General features: G+C 40.0%; 1 protein-coding gene across 1 annotated transcript; it reads right to left on the bottom strand.

The window, feature by feature from the left end:
• Positions 1–1,526: 1,526 nt before the first annotated feature.
• Positions 1,527–16,919, bottom strand: LOC132431869 (butyrophilin subfamily 1 member A1-like). Its single transcript, XM_060021619.1, is given in 9 exon segments — positions 1,527–2,185; positions 3,653–3,679; positions 3,885–3,911; positions 4,739–4,765; positions 4,859–4,879; positions 5,254–5,421; positions 5,544–5,825; positions 15,916–16,263; positions 16,841–16,919. Coding segments are annotated over 9 exon segments (1,638 nt in total).
• Positions 16,920–17,121: the final 202 nt, after the last annotated feature.

The raw sequence follows: 17,121 nt of genomic DNA, 5'->3' as shown, positions 1-17,121 counted from the left end.
GAGCACTCCCATATCCCTCCCCTCTCACCCCTTAGTTTCTTCTATTATTAATAACTTGCATTGATGTGGTACATTTGTTACAACTGATGAACTGATACTGGTACGTTATTTTCAACTAAAGTCCATAGTTTACATCAGGGTTCACATTTTGTGTGATATATATATACATATATACACACACACACACACACACACACATATATATATGACAAAAGTAAAATATCCCAAACTGAACGCATTGTCCTTTCTGTTCCATATCATACTTCCAATACCATTTGTACCCATTCTGTTGTTACCCTCACATATCCTCATCCACATGTCCATTTGATTATACCTATTAATATTTTCCCCACCGTTCATTTACCTCTCTCCTGCTTTTATTATATCTTGCTTGTGATTTAAGCCCTTCCTTTATTGTCAGTAAAGTTAATATTCTGGACTCTGGATTTATTCTTCTTGGGTTCAAATACTGACTGCCACTTAGTGGCTGTGTGTTAGGGAACTTTTGCTATGGCAGTATACCTTCCAAGAGAGGTTGTTAAAGGGACTTGTCACTTAAAGATCTGCTAGAAGTGCAGAAAAATCTAAGTGGATCTAAGTTGATCTCATCTACTGTCAGAAAGAGAGGGTTCATTTAACAGGGGAAGCTCATATTTTATATTCTTGAAAACGTAAGCTTTGTGATAAACACCTGGAGAAGGCTTAGCTGCATTAAAGGCAAAGGAAAAACCCTCAACAGCGGGAAGAACTTGGTCAGAAAGAAAAAAATAGGCAATGTTAATGATGACTCTTTCTTCATGAAGTCTGAGGATGTTTCTCCATTCCTATTTGATGATTTTTTTTCTCTGAAAACATAAATTGTAACATCCATTCCTTTTTTATTCACATACAGTTCTGGACTTGCTGACCAGTAAGAACTTGTTTTTTTTTTTTTTAAAAAAAGGCTCTTCCTTCCCAGGAGGCTTGTTCTCCTCAAATGGTTTTACAGTTGTTCTTCAACTTGTTCTTCAACACACTTTGGTAAAGTCCAAGTTTAGAAGTTGATGGACACCAAAGTCTGAAGAAAGAACAAGTTGAGCCATTAACTTTTAAAAGACTTGAACAGATTTCTGTGTGTATCTCCAACAGTACTGCTCAACTGAGACCCTCCCCTTTAAACATCACTCCCTCTTCCATATTTGATAACAAAAATAGTAAGAAGAGAGATTTTCTCTTTAAATGTAGCTTTAAACATATTTACTTCAAAACACAGTAAGTACCAGAACTGAAGAAAGGCTCATGAATTAACTTGGAGCTTTCTCGTGACAAATCGTTGCTGCCCAGAAAGAGTATTTCCCCAAAGGGAGCACTGGAGGAAATTCCCCCAGACATTTTCTAGCTGTGCCATTTCTCTTTCTCCCTCTACCTCTCTTTGAAAGGGGTCGGATTTATACCTAGTGAGAATGACCTACTCTTCAAGAAGAAGAGCTTTCTTGGACAACATACATATAAGAAGCTTGAGCAGAGGCAGCAGAGGTGCTGACACTTCACTTATGGAGGTAATAGAGAGTTTCTTGGGGGACGCTTGTATCACAACTACTTAAATGAGTTAAAGAGGTCTTTGGAGAAGAATCAGGACAATTTTCAGTGTGATCTGAAGCTGCACAGATGGTCAAAGATGTGCCAGCACCCTGAAGGCTAAAATAAGGACGAAGGGTCCCACAGAAGGTGATTCCAGTAAAAGGATAGATGTGGGACCCATCGATCGTATTGTAAAAGGACACATTCCCAGCATCCCAGTCCAAGAAAACTCCTATCTTGCAGGAGTGCTGCCTCAGTGACAGAGGCTTTCTCTGGGAGGTGGGAAATATGAATTCTCCTGCCTTGTATACCACCACCCAGAAATTCTTCTCTGGACATTCTAAAAACCACCCCTCTCTCTTTGCTGTGTCTGAGCAAACACCCAGAGCCCATCTAGCTCTAGATCCAACTTCTGTCCCAATATTTACTTCTACCTCCCAGTATTGTCTCTCCACAGTAAGAAAAATCTTGCCCAGAACACTGAAGATGGCTTCAGACTCCCCTTGGTCTTGGCGTGTTGGGGCATCACCATTCTGAGAAACACTCTCTTTTGAATAAATATGTTTTCTGCTCTCAGATAAGATGAGGTTGGGAAGACCTGTGGCTGGATCCAGAGTAAAAACCACTGTAGGTATGGGGAAAAAAAAATAAAGGTCATTCCACCTGGTTAGTTTTAGGAAAGATGCAAATTACTGGGAAAGGAGGATGAAGAAAAATAAGAGGGAGAGAAATGGAAGATTAGGTAAAACAATGCATGTTCTCTCCTATGTTCATTCATAGGAGACACATGATGTGTAGATCATAGAAGGCCAGGGATGGATAGGACCTTGGGTAACCATGTGTTCCAGACAGGCTGAGACCATTTAGCCAAGAAGTCTGTCTCATCTGAAAATCTCCAGGATCACATATTTCAAGTTGGTGTTTCTCTAACCTCCTGCAAATGCTGGTTGCTCTACTGCTTGCTCTTAATAGTTAAGCCATGCCTTATTTCCAATCACAGTGTACCCACTTTCATTTAAGCTTCTTTGGTGTCATTTTTCTCTAGGCTTATGTAAAAACTAAGTCATCTACTTTTCATACACTCTTATTATATTTCTAATGGTTGAAATTCCAGGCTGTGTGGTCAGAAAGAGCTGAATTTTGATAATCACTCTGTCTTTCGTAGCAGTGATGTTGAAGTTACTTTGTCTCTCTCTGTCCCACTTTAATCTCATGAAGATGTACATCATTTTGGTACCTCAGTACATACAGGACTAGTGTGAAAAGTCAACGAGCTAATGTGTAGAGAACTTAGTACTACATCTTGTCCATGATGAACAATTGGTAAATTTTAGCTTCTGATGGTTGTAATAACACTAATACCTGTACTCATAATAACAATAGTGCTAATACTAGTAGTAATTAATCTGCTTCTTGTCAAACCAAACATCTTCAATAATTAAAAGTTTTCTCATAAGAATTTTTATGTTAGCAATTATAATATATTTTAATTTTTGGAGGATTAACTTAACTGGGAAATGTGTGTGGATACAGGGATATTCAGAGTGAAGTAGCAAGCAGTAGAAATAGAGAGTCGACTCATAATTCTGGAAAGACCCTAAGATGGTCAGGGGCCATTTTTCCACTGAGATGCAACAAGCTCTTCTGTGTATCAGACTGGGTATGTAATAGACTTCCCTCTGACTGATCTATTCTTTCAATGTTATTCACATGAATAGATCTACCATATCACTTAAGTCTCAGATTAAATATCAATTCCTCGGGGTAATTCCTTTAATCCATGATTTTTTTTTCTCATGGCAATCTTTTATTCCTTCATAAGATTCATCACAGTTTGTACATGCGCTCTCCCGTGAAGTTAGAGACCAGCTCCACTCTATTTATTTGGCACTGAATAAATAGTTGTATAATTTTATGCTGATGAATGAACGGTGTAAGAACAGTAAGAAATCTGTTAACATTTCTGCATGAGATTGAAATGAAAGCCATGAAATGAAAAACCAGTTAGGTATTACTGGGAGTTTATACAAATAGAGTAGTTTCTCATTTGTATAAAAGAGATTAAGTGAGACAAAATAGTAAGGGCACTCACCTGCTTTGAACTATTCCTTTCTCCAGTCTAAAAAGAAAATCATATGGGAAAATATGCTAAGGACGTTTCCTCCGAACTAGTGAGATGCTTATCCCTTTACCTCTTGTATTTTTTTGGACTCCCAGGTTCAAAGTAAAATCTCCAGATGATGGCGCCTATCTGAAAAATTCTCTGGAAATGCCTCATGAAATCCTGAAGTACCTGAAGCCCCAAGACAACATCAGTTACTCACCGGCATATAACTCTGCTTTTCTCCAATCTGAAATAGAACAAAGGAATTAGATTTTCTCATTCATTGGAATGCCACTTCAGGGTGTGAAATTGCAGTGACCACAAGAAATCTGAGGGTTTATGATAGTACTATATTTCTGCATTCATTATCTTAATGACAATTCTGATGTACTTGCCCTCTTTTACATCTCCTGTTTTATTTCTCACATTTTCCACATTCTACATCTATGTTAAAATATGAGGGTCTGGTTTTTTGCGGGAAGAAAGGAAAAGTAGGCTTAAATTGTGAGAGTTATTGGAAAGCCTAAAATTCTATGTGTTGCCTTGATACCTTTGAGCGTCACAGGGCTCCAAATGCCTAATTGTGAGTTCTCCTGCTCTCACCAGGTATGCCCTCCACCCAGCAGGAAAAGCTCCCCCTCTCAGCTAATTTCCCTGTTGGCCAAAACAGCTGAACCACAGCTGGTCTTCAACCTAATGAACTTTACCTCCCTGTCAGCCTGCAAAAAATATCAAACAAGCCAATTACATACTTCCACAGAAAACAGCGCCACCTCATTCTCTTGTTCCTGAAAAGCCTGGCTCCTACAGACCATGTTAATTCGTTCTGCTCCCAGGTGCAGTCTCCATGTGGCCCTGCATGGCGTGAGGTGTCTTTCTTCCCCAGGATGTGGGTACATGTGACTAAAAAACTGCTGTCAATCTCTTTTGTCCAGTGTTGGGTGTCATGTGTTTGAACATCTTATACTGTTTAGGGTATGGGATCCCTCCCTCACCAACAAGGTAAATAGGAGGTGGCCAGAACAGAGGGGCCAATAAAATGGTTCATCCAACCATAACATCAGTATAACTCACCTTGCTGATACAGTTTCTTCCTTCTGGCTGAAAGGAATAACAACCTGTGAGAGGCCAGACATACAGCATACAGTAATGACTCTATTTCCTCTATTAGAGCAAAGAAAGTGGAAGACTTACCAAGCTCTTTCTCAAATGATTCTAAAAAGGAAAGAAAATAACAAAATGGATTTAACAGAAAATAAATATTTTCTAGACTATGTTACTAAGCCCAGATCCTAAGTGCTACTTCCATATACCTAAAACAAAAAAATTACCTTAATTGAGAATTATTATGACCATTAAAAAAAAAACCTCTATGTTTATACCAGTGATATTTTCTCTCTCCAATGGACTTTATAATACTTTTTTTTTCTCATGGAGGTCCTGGGCTCCATGTTTTATAGGAGGTCTTGGCGCTCTAACTCATCCTTACACATATCTCTTTGTTCCCAAAAGATGCCATCCACATGCACAATCATGTTAACAAACCCATAAATTCACAGATCCCCACCAAGTCTGATTCACAGTTTTACCTTTGGCTTTATTTTCTTTCTCCTTTTCCTTCTTGACTTCTGATAGTTTCTTCTTTTTCTGTCATTCATTTTGAGCCAAATACACAACAGCACCAATGAAAGCCCCAAGTATCACCAAAGTCACAATGAATGCTACCTTCCAAGGAGAGGTCCTAGGGAAGAAGTGTTCTGACACAGGACCCCGCCCCCCAAACCTGATTAAAAACATACACCAAGCAAGTGTAGCCCAACCCAGGTCATAAATATCCCCTCCTTACTTCTGTCCTGCCCCCCAAATGAGCAACACTGACCTGGGATAAAAATGGTTTCCACTTGCTCTTGTCCAAAGAAAGGGTTCTTCATGGAACAGGACACTTCTGTCTTTGACCTGTCTCTCACAAGAAGGGATGCCTCAAACCGAAACAACCCATCATTATCTTGTGTCTTGTCCTCAGCAAGAGATGGGATCTTCTCTCCCTTTTCATCTTCCCATTGTATTTCAGGCTGGGGAAACCATCCCTTGCCTGTGCACTTCAGCCTTATTCCTTCATCTTCTGGACCCACCATGAAAATATGAGTACCAGAACCCAAACCTGGAGAGGAAAGTCATTCATCTGAGACTTGGACATTTTTTTTTAACATCTTTATTGGGGTATAATTGCTTTACAATGGTGTGTTAGTTTCTGCTTTATAACAAAGTGAATCAGTTATACATATACATATATTCCCATATCTCTTCCCTCTTGCATCTCCCTCCCTCCCACCCTCCCTATCCCACCTCTCTAGGTGGTCACAAAGCACCAAGCCAATATCCCTGTGCCATGCGGCTGCTTCCAACTAGCTATCTACCTTACTACGTTTGTTAGTGTGTATATGTCCATGACTCTCTCTCGCCCTGTCACAGCTCACTCTTCCCCCTCCCCATAACCTCAAGTCCGTTCTCTAGGAGGTCTGCGTCTTTATTCCTGCCTTACCCCTAGGTTCTTCATGACATTTTTTTTTCTTAAATTCCAAATATATGTGTTAGCATACGGTATTTGTCTTTTTCTTTCTGACTTACTTCACTCTGTATGACAGACTCTAGGTCTATCCACCTCATTACAAATAGCTCAATTTCGTTTCTTTTTATGGCTGGGTAATATTCCATTGTATATATGTGCCACATCTTCTTTATCCATTCATCCAATGATGGGCACTTAGGTTGTTTCCATCTCCGGGCTATTGTAAATAGAGCTGCAATGAACATTTTGGTACATGACTCTTTTTGAATTTCGGTTTTCTCAGGGTATATGCCCAGTAGTGGGATTGCTGGGTCATATGGTAGTTCTATTTGTAGCTTTTTAAGGAACCTCCATACTGTTCTCCATAGTGGCTGAACCAATTCACATTCCCACCAGCAGTGCAAGAGTGTTCCCTTTTCTCCACACCCTCTCCAGCATTTATTGTTTCTAGATTTTTTGATGATGGCCATTCTGACTGGTGTGAGATGATATCTCATTGTAGTTTTGATTTGCATTTCTCTAATGATTAATGATGTTGAGCATTCTTTCATGTGTTTGTTGGCAGTCTGTATATCTTCTTTGGAGAAATGTCTATTTAGGTCTTCCGCCCATTTTTGGATTGGGTTGTTTGTTTTTTTGTTATTGAGCTGCATGAGCTGCTTGTAAATTTTGGAGATTAATCCTTTGTCGGTTACTTCATTTGCAAATATTTTCTCCCATTCTGAGGGTTGTCTTTTGGTCTTGTTTATGGTTTCCTTTGCTGTGCAAAAGCTTTGAAGTTTCATTAGGTCCCATTTGTTTATTTTTGTTTTTATTTCCATTATTCTAGGAGGTGGGTCAGAAAGGATCTTGCTGTGATTTATGTCATAGAGTGTTCTGCCTATGTTTTCCTCTAAGAGTTTGATAGTTTCTGGCCTTATATTTAGGTCTTTAATCCATTTTGAGCTTATTTTTGTGTATGGTGTTAGGGAGTGATCTAATCTCATACTTTTACATGTACGTGTCCAGTTTTCCCAGTACCACTTATTGAAGAGGCTGTCCTTTCTCCACTGTACATTCCTGCCACCTTTATCAAAGATAAGGTGTCCATATGTGCATGGGTTTATCTCTGGGCTTTCTATCCTGTTCCATTGATCTATCTTTCTGTTTTTGTGCCAGTACCATACCGTCTTGATAACTGTAGCTTTGTAGTATAGTCTGAAGTCAGGGAGCCTGATTCCTCCAGTTCCTTTTTTCGTTCTCAAGATGGCTTTGGCTATTCGGGGTCTTTTGTGTTTCCATACAAATTGCAAAATTTTTTGTTCTAGTTCTGTGAAAAATGCCAGTGGTAGTTTGATAGGGATTGCATTGAATCTATAGATTGCTTTGGGTAGTAGAGTCATTTTCACAATGTTGATTCTTCCAATCCAAGAACATGGTATATCTCTCCATCTATTTGTATCATCTTTAATTTCTTTCATCAGTGTCTTATAATTTTCTGCATACAGGTCTTTTGTCTCCTTAGGTAGGTTTATTCCTAGATATTTTATTCTTTTTGTTGCAATGGTAAATGGGAGTGTTTTCTTGATTTCACTTTCAGATTTTTCATCATTAGTATATAGGAATGCCAGAGATTTCTGTGCATTAATTTTGTATCCTGCCACTTTACCAAATTCATTGATTAGCTCTAGTAGTTTTCTGGTAGCATCTTTAGGATTCTCTATGTATAGGATCATGTCATCTGCAAACAGTGACAGCTTTACTTATTCTTTTCCGATTTGGATTCCTTTTATTTCCTTTTCTTCTCTGATTGCTGTGGCTAAAACTTCCAAAACTATGTTGAATAAGAGTGGTGAGAGTGGGCAACCTTGTCTTGTTCCTGATCTTAGTGGAAATGCTTTCAGTTTTTCACCATTGAGGATGATGTTTGCTGTGGGCTTGTCATATATGGCCTTTATTATGTTGAGGAAAGTTCCCTCTATGCCTACTTTCTGCAGGATTTTTATCATAAATGGGTGTTGAATTTTGTCAAAAGCTTTCTCTGCATCTATTGAGATGATCATATGGTTTTTCTTCTTCAATTTGTTAATATGGTTTATCACATTGATAGATTTGCGTATATTGAAGAATCCTTGCATTCCTGGAATAAACCCCACTTGGTCATGGTGTATGATCCTTTTAATGTGCTGTTGGATTCTGTTTGCTAGTATTTTGTTGAGGATTTTTGCATCTATGTTCATCAGTGATATTGGCCTGTAGTTTTCTTTCTTTGTGACATCCTTGTCTGGTTTTGGTATCAAGGTGATGGTGGCCTCGTAGAAGGAGTTTGGGAGTGTTCCTCTCTCTGCTATATTTTGGAAGAGTTTGAGAAGGATAGGTGTTAGCTCTTCTCTAAATGTTTGATAGAATTCGCCTGTGAAGCCATCTGGTCCTGGGCTTTTCTTTGTTGTAAGATTTTTAATCACAGTTTCAATTTCAGTGCTTGTGATTGGTCTGTTCATATTTTCTATTTCTTCCTGATTCAGTCTTGGCAGGTTGTGCATTTCTAAGAATTTGTCCATTTCTTCCAGATTGTCCATTTTATTGGCATAGAGTTGCTTGTAGTAATCTCTCATGATCTCTTTTATTTCTGCAGTGTCAGTTGTTACCTCTCCTTTTTCATTTCTAATTCTATTGATTTGAGTCTTCTCCCTTTTTTTCTTGATGAGTCTGGCTAGTGGTTTATCTATTTTGTTTATCTTCTCAAAGAACCAGCTTTTAGTTTTATTGATCTTTGCTATTGTTTCCTTCATTTCTTTTTCATTTATTTCTGATCTGATTTTTATGATTTCTTTCCTTCTGCTAGCTTTGGGGTTTTTTTTGTTCTTCTTTCTCTAATTGCTTGAGGTGCAAGGTTAGGTTGTTTATTCTAGATGTTTCCTGCTTCTTAACGTGGGCTTGTATTGCTATAAACTTCCCCCTTAGAACTGCTTTTGCTGCATCCCACAAGTTTTGGGTCGTTGTGTCTCCATTGTCATTTGTTTCTAGGTATTTTTTGATTTCCTCTTTGATTTCTTCAGTGATCACTTCATTATTAAGTAGTGTATTGTTTAGCCTCCATGTGTTTGTATTTTTTACAGATCTTTTCCTGTAATTGACATCTAGTCTCATGGCATTGTGGTCAGAAAAGATACTTGATAGAATTTCAATTTTCTTAAATTTACCAAGGCTTGATTTGTGACCCAAGATATGATCTATCCTGGAGAATGTTCATGAGCACCTGAGAAAAATGTGTATTCTGTTGTTTTTGGATGGAGTGTCCTATAAATATCAATTAAGTCCATCTTGTTTAATGTATCATTTAAAGCTTATGTTTCCTTATTTATTTTCATTTTGGATGATCTGTCCATGGGTGAAAGTGGAGTGTTTAAGTCCCCTACTATGAATGTGTTACTGTCGATTTCCCCTTTTATGGCTGTTAGTATTTGCCTTATGTATTGAGGTGCTCCTATGTTGGGTGCATAAATATTTACAATTGTTATATCTTCTTCTTGGATCGATCCCTTGATCATTATGTAGTGTCCTTCTTTGTCTCTTTTAATAGTCCTTATTTTGAAGTCTATTTTGTCTGATATGAGAATTGCTACTCCAGCTTTCTTTTGGTTTCCATTTGCATGAAATATCTTTTTCCATCCCCTTACTTTCAGTCTGTATGTGTCTCTAGGTCTGAAGTGGGTCTCTTGTAGACAGCATATATATGGGTCTTGTTTTTGTATACATTCAGCTAATCTGTGTCTTTTGGTGGGAGCATTTAGTCCATTTACATTTAAGGTAATTATCGATATGTATGTTCCTATTCCCATTTTCTAAATTGTTTTGGGTTCGTTATTATAGGTCTTTTCCTTCTCTTGTGTTTCTTGCCTAGAGAAGATCCTTTAGCATTTGTTGTAAAGCTGGTTTGGTGGTGCTGAACTCTCTCAGCTTTTGCTTGTCTGTAAAGGTTTTAATTTCTCCATCAAATCTGAATGAGATCCTTGCTGGGCAGAGTAGTCTTGGCTGCAGGTTTTTCTCCTTCATCACTTTCAGTATGTCCTGCCACTCCCTTCTGGCTTGTAGGGTTTCTGCTGAGAGATCAGCTGTTAACCTTATGGGGATTCCCTTATGTGTTATTTGTTGTTTTTCCCTTGCTGCTTTTAATATGCTTTCTTTGTATTTAATTTTTGACAGTTTGATTAATATGTGTCTTGCCATATTTCTCCTTGGATTTATCCTGTATGGGACTCTCTGTGCTTCCTGGACTTGATTAACTATTTCCTTTCCCATATTAGGGAAGTTTTCAACTATAATCTCTTCAAATATCTTCTCAGTCCCTTTCTTTTTCTCTTCTTCTTCTGGAACCCCTATAATTAGAATGTTGGTGCGTTTAATGTTGTCCCAGAGGTCTCTGAGACTGTCCTCAGTTCTTTTCATTCTTTTTTCTTTATTCTGCTCTGCAGCAGTTATTTCCACTATTTTATCTTCCAGGTCACTTATCCGTTCTTCTGCCTCAGTTATTCTGCTATTGATCCCATCTAGAGTACTTTTAATTTCATTTATTGTGTTGTTCATCGTTGCTTGTTTCATCTTTAGTTCTTCTAGGTCCTTGTTAACTGATTCTTGCATTTTGTCCATTCTATTGTCCATTCTATCTCCAAGATTTCAGATCATCCTTACTATCATTATTCTGAATTCTTTTTCAGGTAAGCTGCCTATTTCCTCTTCATTTGTTAGGTCTGGTGCATTTTTATCTTGCTCCTTTATCTGCTGTGTGTTTTTCTGTCTTCTCATTTTGCTTATCTTACTGTGTTTGGGGTCTCCTTTTTGCAGGCTGCAGGTTCGTAGTTCCTGCTGTTTTTGATGTCTGTCCCCAGTGGCTAAGATTGGTTCAGTGGGTTGTGTAGGTTTCCTGGTGGAGGGGACTAGTGCCTGTGTTGTGGTGGATGAGGCTGGATCTTGTCTCTCTAGTGGGCAGGTTCACGTCTGGTGGTGTGTTTGGGGTGTCTGTGGCCTTATTATTATTTTAGGCAGCCTCTCTGCTAATGGGTGGGGTTGTGTTCCTGTCTTGCTAGTTGTTTGGCATAGGTTGTCCAGCACTGTGGCTTGCTGGTCGTTGAGTGAAGCTGGGTGCTGGTGTTAAGATGGAGGTCTCTGGGAGATTTTCGCCGTTTGATATTATGTGGAGCTGGGAGGTCTCTTGTGGGCCAGTGTCCTGAAGTTGGCTCTCCTACCTCAGAGGCAGAGCCCTGACTCCTGGCTGGAGCACCAAGAGCTTTTCATCCACACGGCTCAGAAGAAAAGGGAGAAAAAGTAGAGGGAATTAGTAGTAGTATGAGGAAAGAAAGAAGGAAAGGAGGGAAGGAAGGGAGGAAGAAAGAAAGAAAGAAGCAAAGAAGGAAAGAAGGCAAGAAGGAAAGAAAGGAGGGAGGGAGGGAGGGAGGAAGGAAGGAGGGAAAGAAGGAAAAAAGACAGAAAGAAAGAAGATACAGTAAAATAAAGTATAATAAAATTATTGAATTAAAAAATTCTTATTTAGGAAAAAAAAAAAAGGGACGGATAGAACCTTAGGACAAATGTTGGAAGCAAAGCTATACAGACAAAATCTTACACAGAAGCATACACATACACCCTCACTAAAAGAGGTAAAGGGGGAAAAAATCATAAATCTTGCTGTCAGAGACCACCTCCTCAATTTGGGATGACTCGTTGTCTAAAGGAGGGAAGGAAGGAAGGAAAGAAAGAAAGAAAGAAAGAAAGAAAGAACGAAGGTAAAGTATAATAACGTTATTAAAATTAAAATTGATTATTAAGAAAAAAAATTTTTTAAAAAAACCATGGACGGATAGAACCCTAGGACAAATGGTGGAAGCAAGACTATACAGACAAGATCTCACACAGAAGCATACACATATACATTCACAAAAAGAGGAAAAGGGGAAAAAATCATAGATCTTGCTCCTAAAGTCCACTTCCTTAATTTGGGATGATTGGTTGTCTATTCAGGTATTCCACAGATGCAGGGTATATCAAGTTGATTGTGGAGCTTTAATCCGCTGCTTCTGAGGCTGCTGGGAGAGATTTCCCTTTCTCTTCTTTATTCTCACAGCTCCCAGGGGCTCAGCTTTGGATTTGGCCCTGCCACTACGTGTAGGTCGCTGGAGGGCGTCTGTTTTTTGCTCAGACAGGGCGGGGTTAAAAGAGCCGCTGATTCGGGGGCTCTGGCGCACTCAGGCCGGCGGGGAGGGAGGGGCACGGAGTGCGGGGCGGGCCTGCGGCGGCAAAGGACGGCGTGAGTTTGCACCAGCCTGAGGCCCGCTGTGCGTTCTCCCGGGGAAGTTGTCCCTGGATCCCAGGAACCTGGCAGTGGCGGGCTGCACAGGCTCCGCGGAAGAGGGGTGTGGAGAGTGACCTGTGCTCGCACACAGGCCCCTCGGTGGCGGCAGCAGCAGCCTTATCGTCTCCCGCCCGTCTCTGGGGTCCGCGCTTTCAGCCGCGGCTCGCGCCCGTCTCTGGGGTCCGCGCTTTCAGCCGCGGGTCGCGCCCGTCTCTGGGGTGCGCGCTTTTAGCCGCGGCTCGCGCCGTCTCTGGAGCTCCTTTAAGCAGCGCTCTTAAACCCCTCTCCTCACGCACCAGGAAATAAAGGGAGAAGAAAAAGTCTCTTGCCTCTTCGGCAGGTGCAGACTTTTCCCCGGACTCCCTGCCAGCTAGCCGTGGTGCACTAACCCCTTCAGGCTATGTTCAAGCCACCAACCCTAGTCCTCTCCCTGCGTTCCGTCCGAAACCGAAACCCGGTCCTCAGAGCCTCAGCTCGCAGCCCCGCCCGCCCCGGCGGGTGAGCAGACAAGCCTCTCGGGCTGGTGAGTGCCGGTCGGCACCGATCCTCTGTGCGGGAATCTCTCCGCTTTGCCCTTCGCACCCCTGTTGCTGTGCACTCCTCCGCCGTTCCGAAGCTCCCCCCTCCGCCCCCGCAGTCTCCGCCCGCGAAGGGGCTTCCTAGTGTGTGGAAACTTTTCCTCCTTCACAGCTCCCTCCCACTGGTGCAGGTGCCGTCCCTATTCTTTTGTCTCTGTTTTTTCTTTTTTTTCTTTTGCCCTACCCAGGTACGTGGGGAGTTTCTTGCCTTTTGGGAGGTCTGAGGTCTTCTGCCAGCGTTCAGTAGGTGTTCTGTAGGAGTTGTTCCACGTGTAGATGTATTTCTGGTGTATCTGTGGGGAGGAAGGTGATCTCCGCGTCTTACTCTTCCGCCATCTTCAAGGTCCAGTCAGACTTGGACATTTTTTGTCCTCGGGTTTCACAGCTACACCAGTGGGAGAAGATGGACAAAGCACCATAGCTCTCTGTGGATGGAAGGGGGTTCTTTTCTTTTCCCGTGAGATAAATGGGTATCTGAAGTTCAAAAATTACAAGAACATTGAAGCTGATACTGGAACTTATACCAATGCCTGTCATATTTCCTCTACACAAGCATATCTGCAATTGGCCATAGAAGGATAATAGGGAAGGAACAGAGTAAAATTTGCCAATGTAGACATGTTGCCACTATATCTATATCTGTTCTGTATCTATATCATATGTCTATTCCATTTATTGGAGTCTCAAGGAAGACTTCTTCTGTGCTTAAATTGAGACTACATGTAGTCACTTCCTTAAACAATCTCCTTTTGTCATTTTTCCAAATTTTCTTTCTTCCACTGAGTAAAGATTATCTAAAACATGAAGGTAACAAGGTGAAGTGAGTCCATGAAAGAGTCAAGATCTTTTTACTTTTCCATTCTCACTCCTTTCTTTTCCTTCCACTACCCCTCCTCTTCTTGAACTCCGCACAGGCTAGGTCAGCTAGTAGATTCACATAACCAACACCCATATCAAAATATAACAGCACCAGAATACTAGATGAATTCACTGTCTATTCAAGAATGATGGCTATTCTAACTTCTGAGACTATATATTATTTTGTCTTTTTAAAACTTGATATCACGAAGTATGGAACCACCATAAGCTCAGTTCTATTCTAGTTTCTCAGTTGTGGGAAATATATTAGGAACCTCAGCTACATCATCTTTTTTTGGCTAAAAATTATAATAGAGCTAATAATTTTTACTATCAATCCCTGATCTTCCTGGGGGAATATACTTCTGGAAAACAGAAAGCAGTCTGAAAGACAATCCATCTTCTCAGAATTGCCTGAAGGAACTGCCAATTCTCTTGAAAAAAGGAAATAAACTGCTCCTGAGAAAAATGGAACAGATCAAAGCCTAGGAAGCAAGAACTAATAAACCAAATAGACCTTGCATTTCCTGGAAGAATGTAATCATTGAAGTTCCAAGTTGACATAAGCAGATGAAACCTATATCTATGTTGAGAAAGAGGAAAGAGAAGGAATACCCATTTCTGAGCATTAGAAGTGGCTGTAAAATAGACAAAGTTTAAATGAGTGAAAGATAAGCATGGATATATAATCAAACAACTGCTTCTAAAGGTTGGACTTGTCTTTACACCAATAAGTGAAAGAACTGTTATGGGAAAGGTACTGAAAAATGCTGTCACCTGCATGAGGTTATTTCCATGACAATGAAATCTTTGACCTCTTACTGGGAGGATACTGAAGTGAGATCACAGTAACATGGCTCAGGAGAGTTTGTCACTCTTTCCTTCAAGATCTAATGGATTAGATTTTTTCCATTCAAGTTATACATAAAGAAGATGGATAAAATGAGTATATCGATATCTTGTCAGATGGTGTTAAATGAGAAGTATTAATTTAAGGTAGGCCCCACATAGTCACAGTATGAGAAAAACATTACAACTAAAAAGAAACAACGTGTTTGTCTTGGCAGAGAGTATATAGCTTTAGAAATGGAAACACCAAAGAAATAGACAGATAAATCATTATAACCACACAGAAAATTTAGATTTACCCTGGTACCTATGAGAAGTTTATGGGAAACAATGCATTGAAAACTGGTGGAGATTTTCTACACTATTCACTACTGGTATGGAGATAAGTGAATATATACATTATGAAACAGTATTTTGAGCTTTTCATTAAACTTCATACCAAAAATACATTTCTATAGATGAAAGATCTAAATGTAAAAAGTAAAACAATAAAAAAGAGATAGAAATGAACTACAGCTACATTCAATTAACTACATAGAAAAATCTCAAACATAATGCTGAACAACAACAACAAAAAAAGCCAGACATAAAAGAGCCTATGAATGTGAAATTAAAAAACAATAAAAACTAACCAGCACCTCAATCTACTCTGTCAAACCCTCACAGTCACTTCCTCCAAACAGTGGATTTGGTTCTGGACCACTAACACTCCCTGTTAAGCTTCTGTCCATCATGGTACCCAGCTGGAATTCTGGTCTCTTAGAGTAATGGTACTTTTTGCTAATCATGGTGCCTTCCTTCAAAATATGTGAGGAGAAATGTAGAGGGAAATAAATGATCAATTTTTATGGTAGATATTTATGGAAATAGTTTAATTTTAAAGTACAGTACAATAAATGTATAAATAGATGAAGAGGATTTGGGGTTAAATCCACTGTCTAAGATATTGACTAGCTCTAAGGATAACTCCTTTTTTGCTTCTGTCCTGTTCACCATCCTCCTCCCCCAAATCAAGTACAGAACACTTAGATTTCCCTTAGAGTGATATGTATTCTCAGATATTATTCACTTATCACCTTTAGCTCCAAAACGGCTTCTTCAAAATCACTTCCTTTTTAAAAAATACACTTGTGCATTCCATTGTCTGAGACCCGGAGGCTGTAGATTCTCACAGCTACTCTTCCCTCAGTGATGTAGTCTTTTACCAACTCTGCTCTCCCTTTGAAATCTACTAGTTGTTCTCCCGCCTGCTCCATTCCATTCTGATACACATACACAGCATCTGAGAACTGGGAGTGGAACCACCGGATCTCCATATTCTCCACGCTCATGGCTGGGGACACGCGGCAGGGCAGCACCGTGTCTGCACCCAGCATGGCCACAATGGGCTCCGAGGGACCAATCACCAAAAAGGAATCTGTGGAATAGAGCCACAAGTGAAAAGAATATCAGAATACCCTGCCTGGACCTTTTAGAGTACAGCATCATTATTGGTCCAGTAAAGCCCCATAGACATTCTCTCTCTCATTCATACAGCAATAATTTGTAGCACACATTCAGACTGAAGAAGGCAGTGAACAAGACAAGGAGGATTTCCACCCTGTGGAGCTTACAATCAACAGAGTGATCTCATATTAAACAGAAGATTTTTAAATTGCCATGGTGGTAAATTCAATGAAGGAGGAGGGGAGAGTGCTGGAAAATCAAGAAGCTATAGAGTTTTTAATCAAGTCTTGGGCATCAGAAAATGCATTCCTCCAGAATCTGAGATCTAAATGAATTACAGGACATCAGTAAAGTAATTCTACCTGGTCCTGCCCTCTAAAATAATCATATAATGATTTATTTGTCCTTGTATATGGACAAATACATTATTGTATCAAAATAAAAGATTTGGAATTAACCTAGGTATATTGGAGACATGATGGAGTAGTTTAATGCTTCTGTTCAGAGAGCAAGAGAATCCAGGTATAGAAAATATAAAATATTCTCGCCTGAGCCCCATATGGACACTTGGAGAAGCAAGATAAAGAAGAGGTCTCTTGGCAGAGAGAAGTCCAGGGAACACACCATCTTTCCCAGAGCAGAGAACAGTATGACCCAGAGGGAGGTCCTGAAAATAGCTGGAGTGAAGACAAAAATGGGATCCACAAGGTAAAAAAGATTATAGCTAAGGTGGTTCACAGTGCTTCTAAGAAATGGCCTCCTGAAGCGCTCAAATGACTGTAGTGTCTCTCTCGGTTTTTATTTTTAACATCTTTATTGGGGTATAATT

The sequence above is a fragment of the Delphinus delphis genome, chromosome 10, assembly GCF_949987515.2.
Source record: "Delphinus delphis chromosome 10, mDelDel1.2, whole genome shotgun sequence".
NCBI classification, from domain to species: Eukaryota; Metazoa; Chordata; class Mammalia; order Artiodactyla; family Delphinidae; genus Delphinus; species Delphinus delphis.
The sequence above is the reverse complement of the archived record's forward strand: the minus strand, read 5'-3'. Positions and strand labels throughout refer to the sequence as shown.